Here is an 8,203-nt window from a genome sequence, read left to right as displayed (position 1 = left end):
TTGGAAGGTTGTAATGCTAGAAGTTATCTTGTGATCGCATTAGATATTACTACTCAGAAGAGCTTTGTATCATCTTAGAGAGAGAATGTACCCAAATTTCTACGGCTACAATAGCAATCAGTACGCTTATTCTGTCCAAGCCAAGCGCAGTTAGTGTTGAACTTTGACAGGTTCTGTAAGCGTCGGTGCTGAACCAGCACCTCTCCGTCAGCCTGGGCCAGCGAGGTGAACTAACCTTTCCCCACATAATGCTCTGAACTACCCTCCATTTATGCGTACCATCTCTTGTCGACCAAGAGAGGGCAACGCGGCTAGTTAAGAGAAGTACTGCCGTTCTCTAGGCCAGCCACGATTCCAGAATACGGCGGCCATCTATCGTTGCGTCTACGTTACATACGGCGATCGTATCATGATAGTTTCGCGCTCGAAAGCAACATCAATACGAAGAGCTAGGGAATGTCGTAAAGCGGCCCCGGGATAGGAGCTGCGTTCTGGTTTTCCATCTAAATCGTTGGTGCTTATCGTCATCGATGCCTTTGGATAGATGGAACGCGATACCACGCGATAATCGGCCATGCGGATGCTTCGTCAAGCTACATTCGCCATGGCGGTTCAGAGGAGGCTGTTTGTTCTGCTGCTCTTCACCGGCCTTGCCCTCACGGCACCAAACGATGCTAAGTAAGTAGGTTATGTACCATATTACGCCCTGCCATAGCTGCGTAGACTACTATATGGTTCACACATACTAGCTGTGCGGGTCATAATTAGAAATACGTTCAACTACTGTTATGATGTTTAACTTAGATCTATCCAGTGGTTTTACCCTTTTAAATCGTTACATATATTTGTAGTAACGTAATGTAAATTTACTGTTTGGGGCATTTTATTCAGGCGGAACATCGGATTAGTTGAAAATAAATATGTGTACATATTAGCATGTCAGCTTATATTTAATTATTCAACTTAGGCATCGTAAAAGCTGTACATGTGCAAATAAATTGATTTTTTACTCGACTTTTCGGCCACCTCGTTCATCACTCAAGTAAATGAACATCATATTACCTATATTATATTCGTTCTGCTCTAATTTGACTATCTTATATATATATATATATATATATATAAGCCGCTCCTATAGTCATCTGCTCGATAGTTAACTCGAGTATCAATAGTGAGAGTGCCGTCAAAATTATTTCACAAGATATTGTTACTAAATAACAGAGATTTTCATTAAGATAAGACCGAAAGTGGGGGGTTTTAAAGCATGTTGAAATCGATGACGTGATCAATGGGAATCTTTCTATTTTTATCCGTGTAGTAATGGAGCAGAAATTTATGAAAATTATGAGGCTGGCCGTTGAGAATTTTTGCGCGAGTAAATTCAAATCGTTCGGGTATTTGTGAGCAACGACGATAGTTGATAAGTGATACTGTTATTGTGATTTAAAAGTCTTGTGGCCGTTTTCAGTATCGGGGTGTACCTTAAAAGGATCAAAATGTCGACAGTGTGCTTAGGTTTGCATCGTTTATGTCCTGTTTAGTATTAGCTTCATTTCTTTAGCATTAAAGCGTCAACTCAGATGCTCGTAATAAGTAATGGTAATATCACACAGAACTACCTGATTAAATGAAGCAGTAGCCAGTTGTTAGCTATATAATAACACATATCTAGGTAATGTCGTAGCAATACTAGCCTTGACTTTTGTCAATCAATAAAGAGATTTTTAATTGAAAATTCGTTTGCGTAGCAACGATGGCTTTTCGTCAACGGAAGTAGCCACGTTTCCGTTGATCTCGGTGGAGGGATCGAAGGGCCTAAGGACTGATAATGCTCAGGTTAACGACGAGAGTTTGGATCCGTTCCCCAAAACAAAAATGGCCGAAGCCCAAGGACGAGTAGGACCCGCGTAAGTTCTCACTCTCCAACATAGTCGTTTATAGCAATGATAGACCCATGGATTCTGCAATTCGGAGAATAAGGCCGACGCTTATAGAATTCGTCTTAGTTCCATAGTTAATTGTACATTTAAGGTTATCCTTTGCACATGCAAAATAACCTTGTCAATAAGATACGACTAAAAATAACATCATCGACGCTTTATCATTGGAACAAGGAGAGTCGAGTTAGCGCTGCGACTGTGCCCTAACAGAACGGATGATCCACCTACAATGCTAAGATGATAAGGTACTAACAATTGAGTGTCGCATGCAGTGAACTTCCCGCGAAGCCGAGAGCTCGTTCATATCAGATTGCGGCGCACGCTAAATTCGTGGTAAAAGGACGCACTGAGACTCTGCATTTCGGCCAAGAGCCTACGAAACCATCATCCCCATCCAGGTGGGCAAAATCGTTATATAGTTCCGCCGACGGCAAAAGGTTCCACGAATGTGACATTGTCGAAAACCACGTTCTGGTCAGTATATTCACACATGTTAATAACGATATGCGATTGCTCGCAGTCTGTATTCAGTGGGAGACAAACCAGCGCTCGAAAACCTGAACAATGTAAACGAGACCTAACCATCAAAGAAGGTAATCATTATCATCACACAAATGCAAAAAACAAAAAGATGTACGTAAAGGCTTAACATGTATGGAGCTATTCGATTTGGCAGCTGATTAACACTTCGCTAAAATGGCCCCCAAACAGCCTCACCGTAAAGCCACAGCAGCCCATCTTTTAGCCACCTAAATCTTGTAGTCGGAATATACTCAAGACAAGCTAGCCAGCCAGCCAATTTTGTATTAGCTATCTATGCGTATGTTTCTAAGGTAATATATAGAATTTCTCTTTATTTAATTTTACGCTCGAACTTTTTACGCGGGAAATTTACGCTCACAACTGAATAACAATTTTTCAATTTTGTGACGGCAATGAAAGGGGCAGTTAGATTTGGCTTTAATTCAGTGTGTGTTACATCGGGCCTCACTTGAGCGATTTCAGCCAATGTTTCCTAGCCGTAGTGCCAATAACGAAATGCGCGTGTCTCTCTAGCGATACTTCTCACGCTTACGTTAGTGTACAAATTACATTCAAACACAGTTGGCCGCGACCATTTAATCGCTTACTCAGAGCTATAATGAACAATATTATTCTCGATATACGCAGACTGATCGACGCTCGCGTATTTGACCCTGCGTGTTATCGGACGTTTCCTTGCTACAGTATAATAATTCTTGCATGAAAGTGGTTTTGTCCGAAGAAAAATAGGCTTTCTTCCGTGACAGATTGTTCTAATCTTCTTTGAGTATCGTGTGCTTTGTCATTATCCCAGGACCTCATCACTGTTCCGTGCAAGCTGTAACTAAAGTATAGCCGCTTATCCTACCTGTATTTGGGAGGTTATCCTGTCTTCACTCTTCCTTTTTCCTTGTACAATACCGTGACTAAGTACGTGTACGAAAGTTCACTTCTCCTTACGTACTGCGGTAACTTAAACAGGTAGACTTACGGCTACAAATAGAAAAGTGCTGATTTGAACTCGCGTCAGAGACATATCCACTCAAGTTGTCGCTCAATGAACATTGTTACTAAAGCGAACTCGTTCGTTGAAGAGCCAAACATAAAAGCAGTATGACTTCGAAATGGTGCTACCTATGTTCAGGCCATGATATAACCTGAGAAACACCCGTATTGGGGATTAGCGGCGTCTGTAGTGATATAATCACGAGAAATGATAGCAATATTCATTACTTGTTTACTTTGTATAAAAGGGTCAAAAACTTGAGCTAAAATTGCACTCAGCGTTTTATATTTTAATGCTGTATGATGAGCCCAAAATGACCTCAGAAGCTCGATATTTTCACTAACCTCGTTGTACAGACTCGCTCTAGGATTTGCGAAGGAATGTTTGTATTAAATTCTTTTTTACTACAGCTGACTATAGTTCAGAAGTTTCAAAGGAACTTTGTCGGCGTCCATTTTCTTGATCTCCAGAAACGGGGTGAATACCTAGTGAAGAATTTCTATATTTTTAATAGACAGTAATATCAGTACATTTGGTGAAGTATGGCTTCAGATACAGTCATCAAGGCAACGATATTTGTGAAATTTTTATTTTCAGTTACGCTGAAAGCTATGACCCACAACCGCCTGGTAATGCAGTCAAGTCACGCGTCTACACGTCCACGTTCAAGCCGCACAGTCTTGCCCACGGGAGTCAGGGTGCACCGTGGCATCCGCCACATACTTACGAAGCTTCACCTACTCAGACTTCTGGCGCCTCAAATACAAATGCCTATGTGCCGGTTTCAGAAAACCAGCCTGCACAGAGCCCAGCTCTTACACTAACCCCTGGGCCAATCCACAGCACTGGCAGCAATCCAGATCACAAGCAGGTCTCAAAGGAGCAAATCTACAACTCCGCACCTGGTTCACAACCCATTTATGCCTCTGCGCTGGACGTGAGACCTAACCACGAACTGGCTCCGCAGGTTCAATCTAGTTACCACGCGTTACTGCAGGGACAACTTGATTATAAAAAGAAACCACAGACCTCTTCTGACTATGATTCTGCTCCACAAGCCCAATCCTGGTATGAATTATTACCACAAGCCCTGCCTAAATATGGTCCAGGTCTGTACGTCCAATCTAGTTACCAAAAGGACCCGCAAACCTCATATAACCGTGGTCCTGCTCTACAGGTCCAGTCTGGCTATGGATCGTCACCGCAAGCCTCATTTAACTATGGACTAGGTCCACAAGCCCAATTCGGGTATGGACCGCTACCGAAAGCCTCATCTAATGACAAAGTAGCTCTGCAAGGCCAACCTAGTTACGAAAAAAAACCACAAATCTTGTCCAATCATGGTCCTGCTCCACAGGCTCTATCTGGGTTTAGATTATCGCCGCAAGTTTCGTCTAACTTTACAACAGCTCCGCAGGGCCTACTTAATTACGCAGAGGAATCACAAGCCTGGTTAAACCATAGCCCTGTTCCAGAGGTCCAACCAGGAAATGGATCATCTAAGTATGGACCAGCTTCACAAGCCCAATCCGAATATGCATGGTCACCGCAAACCTCTCCTAATTATGGTCATACGTTGCATACTCAGTCTGGCCGTCAAGAAATACAACAGTCTTCTTTTAATTTACAGGCTCAGTCTAATAACGGAGCGCTTTTGGAACTGTCAGCTAACCAAGCAACTAATTCACCAGCTCGCTCAGGTTATAGAGCGGTACCACAAGCCTCGCCAAACTCTGGGCCAGCTCTACAGCTCCAATCTGTCTACGGAGCAAGGTACGGGCCAGTTTACGAAACTGGGTCGAACTATAGGCCTACATCTCAACAGGAAAATTATGGCACTTTGAGTCACACAGTTTTGGCCTATCAGTCAGCTTTACAGGGACATGCTCAGCCCGCTGTGTCTAACTATGGAGCTGATCGTCAGCCTCAAGCAGTCTCCGGACGAGCGTCCAAAATTCATCCCACTTCCACGCCAGACATCCAAATTCAAGGAACCTACGTCCGTACTCCGCCGACTTATTACGGCTATGGTCCTCCATCTCAGACACCAAGAAGATACGGTCTTGCCTACCAAAGTCTCCCAAGCTACGTATATGAACAAGTTAATCACGCAGGTGCTCCAAAAATTTATGAACGTCCGCCACAGATTGGTACGCAGCATTCGATAGACCCTATGCAAGGTTATCTTCCTACTCTCCAAGATCACTTTCAGCCTACCAACACTTCTAAAAATGTAATGGAGCATAGCCCTCAAGCAGGTCATGTGCAGGCACAGCCTATGCTGAATTTTCGGGGGGTCAACCATGCTCAATCCCAATCCGTACATATGGTTCATCCTGGTTCTAATCAGTTTATTCCCATACAGAGTCTCATTCAATCTAATTACCGTCAGCTCAAGCCCGTGCAGGGACCTCAAGCTGGTGGTGTTCCGTCATCGAGCAGCGACCAGCTTGCCCAACCTACTAAGTTCGGAGGCACTCCTCATGACTTCCATAATTCGCCCATAGATGACTTCATTCAAACTCGCCATCCGTACATGGATGGCAAACCTCATGCCTCAGAAGTGACACCTAGGCCTTCCACTGCCCCGTTCCACCTGCCGATTGAACATGCCGTGGTAACGCTGGAAGTACCAGCGCCTCAACAGGGTTACGGCACGCCGCGGAAAGTCTCTTATGAACCACAGGCACATACTCAGAATACTGACTACACGCCCCCCAATGAACCGGATAAACAACAAAATCAGAAATGTACGCCGAAAATAAGTTCTTTATAGGGTATATTATATTCATCTGGCTGAACACCCACAAAAAGATTTTTTTTAAATGCCACACAGAAACAAATAGTAAGCACGTGAGCGGCGTGTATATATTCCGTGGATGTTGTACAAACTGTTATAGCTGAACCAAATGGAAGCTTTTTAGAAAGCGTTTGGATAGCTATTTCAGCCTTTGAAACTGTGTGGGTCACAGCGTGAATATGGCATATTTAATTTCCACTCAGAACAAGCCTCATATATTTCTACGATTTCAGCGGATGATAATGCACCGGCAGAATCGGATGAGGTTCTTCGTGAAATGCCTCAAGAGAGCCCTGATCAAACGTCTGAAGAAACAAATACAGAGGGCCCAGGCCGAACTGAAAATCAAACGCGAGCGGATGATGCAAAGCGTGATCCACCGGTTAGTCACTCCGATCAAATAGAAGAACATGGAGATACTAAACCTGACGAGAAACCCAGAAGTAAAAGTAGACTTGCTAGCGCCAACGATAAGTCTAATCGACCTGCTCAGACGTTCCACAAAAGCTATGAACCGCCCACGGAACATAACGATACAAGGTATAGTGCCGACAATCCTTTGAAATCGCCTGATGATCTATCATCCGAAAGAACCATTCATAGGGCTACCTGACTCAAGTTAAACCAAGTTAACAAGTTGGGTTAAACTAGGCTTTTCGGTTATGAACGTCTCAGGTGGCTTACATGGCTAGCGAACCTTCGATGGTAGCGACATTACTGAACTTTTTTGAACCCCTTTTTTTAACTTCTTGATTCTAACGCACTTCAGATCCAGCGAGGATTCTGCAAACAAACATAAACATATTGGTCTACATTCTGCGGAAGAAATTCCTGAACACCTCGTTTACATCATGTATGTTCGACAGCAAGCTGAAACACAAAAGGAAAAACTGCCCACGAGTCCGCAAGGTGAGTATTGGTTGAAAAGTGCTTCTATAGAATTTTTCAGGGTGAAAATAGGCTATAGTGGAGCGGAATTGTGTACTTATCTTTATTCATAGAAATATTCCAATCTGCAGTATTAAAACGTCCTAATGACATCGAAAGCATATGCAGCCTTCCTATACTTTGGGCTAGTCGGGCTGCTACTGAAAACTCTAGGCCACTCATGAATTTTCAAGGAAAGGAATTGGATGTAGTTAGGAGTATATCGTTTTGAATAGCTCATCGGTTTGTCATCGCAATAGTACCACCTGGTCAACAATACTTGTTTCTGAATCAAAAAAGTTTGCACTTTTTTTCGTTGAAATATAAAAAAAAAATCGCAATTTTTAACTGTCAAATGAAAAAAAAATTATAAAAAGCATTTAATTACAAGATTTAATAATGTTCATGTTAACGTGTATCTTGTATACAAAAGTAAATAAAAAATTTATCTGTCAATAATCTTACTTCGACAAACTAGTTTGACTGAACATTATTTTTTTTTATTACAGATACTATAAACCAATCCTAAGGGTTTAATTCAGGAACCCAGAAAGCTCATAGAGTATGTCCGATGCTGTGCACCTAAACGAAGTGTATATATATATATATATATATATATATACATCTATAAATACATCTGCGGAACACAAGGCCAACATCAATTTTTCAGTTTGTTAGTTCGTTTATAATGTTGAATTATTTTCTTCTCTAAGACAGTGAGTTTGATGTGATAAAATAAGAGGACGATGTAATAAAACAAGGTATGTTTTCAGAATCAGTCGCTTTCTTTTGTTTCTTGTGACAGTTCTCACTTGAAATCTAGATCGTCGATGAGAAGGCATTTGCCTAAGCGTGGGTCAAAGTCCAACAAACAGTATGAGACAGTGTAATGTAACCGCTTCAAATGACATAATTGTATTCACGTTATTTCGGTACCTGTCGGCCATCAGCCTATAAAAAAAAAGGCCCAACATTTCCCGACCGTCAGATCAAAGTTACGTGCTCTTG

General features: G+C 42.3%; 1 protein-coding gene across 2 annotated transcripts; it reads left to right on the top strand.

Annotated features, from left to right (window-relative positions):
• The first annotated feature begins 413 nt into the window (after positions 1-413).
• On the top strand, positions 414-7,973 carry LOC111271682 (uncharacterized). 2 transcript variants are annotated; one of them, XM_022852627.2, is made up of 7 exons: positions 414-678; positions 1,749-1,907; positions 2,213-2,338; positions 4,066-6,218; positions 6,502-6,808; positions 7,038-7,177; positions 7,705-7,973. In XM_022852627.2, exons 1-7 carry the CDS (start codon positions 575-577, stop codon positions 7,722-7,724), a joined length of 3,009 nt encoding a protein of 1,002 aa, XP_022708362.1. In that variant the 5' UTR covers positions 414-574; the 3' UTR covers positions 7,725-7,973. The 2 variants fall into 2 exon arrangements, with proteins under 2 accessions (XP_022708362.1, XP_022708363.1); XM_022852628.2 differs by lacking the exon at positions 2,213-2,338 and having other exon boundaries at positions 415-678.
• The last annotated feature ends 230 nt before the right edge of the window (positions 7,974-8,203 follow it).

The sequence above is a fragment of the Varroa jacobsoni genome, unplaced genomic scaffold, assembly GCF_002532875.2.
Source record: "Varroa jacobsoni isolate VJ856 unplaced genomic scaffold, vjacob_1.0 contig00872, whole genome shotgun sequence".
Classification (NCBI taxonomy): domain Eukaryota; kingdom Metazoa; phylum Arthropoda; class Arachnida; order Mesostigmata; family Varroidae; genus Varroa; species Varroa jacobsoni.
Note: the sequence above shows the minus strand (reverse complement) of the source record. Positions and strands in the feature narration are given on the sequence as shown.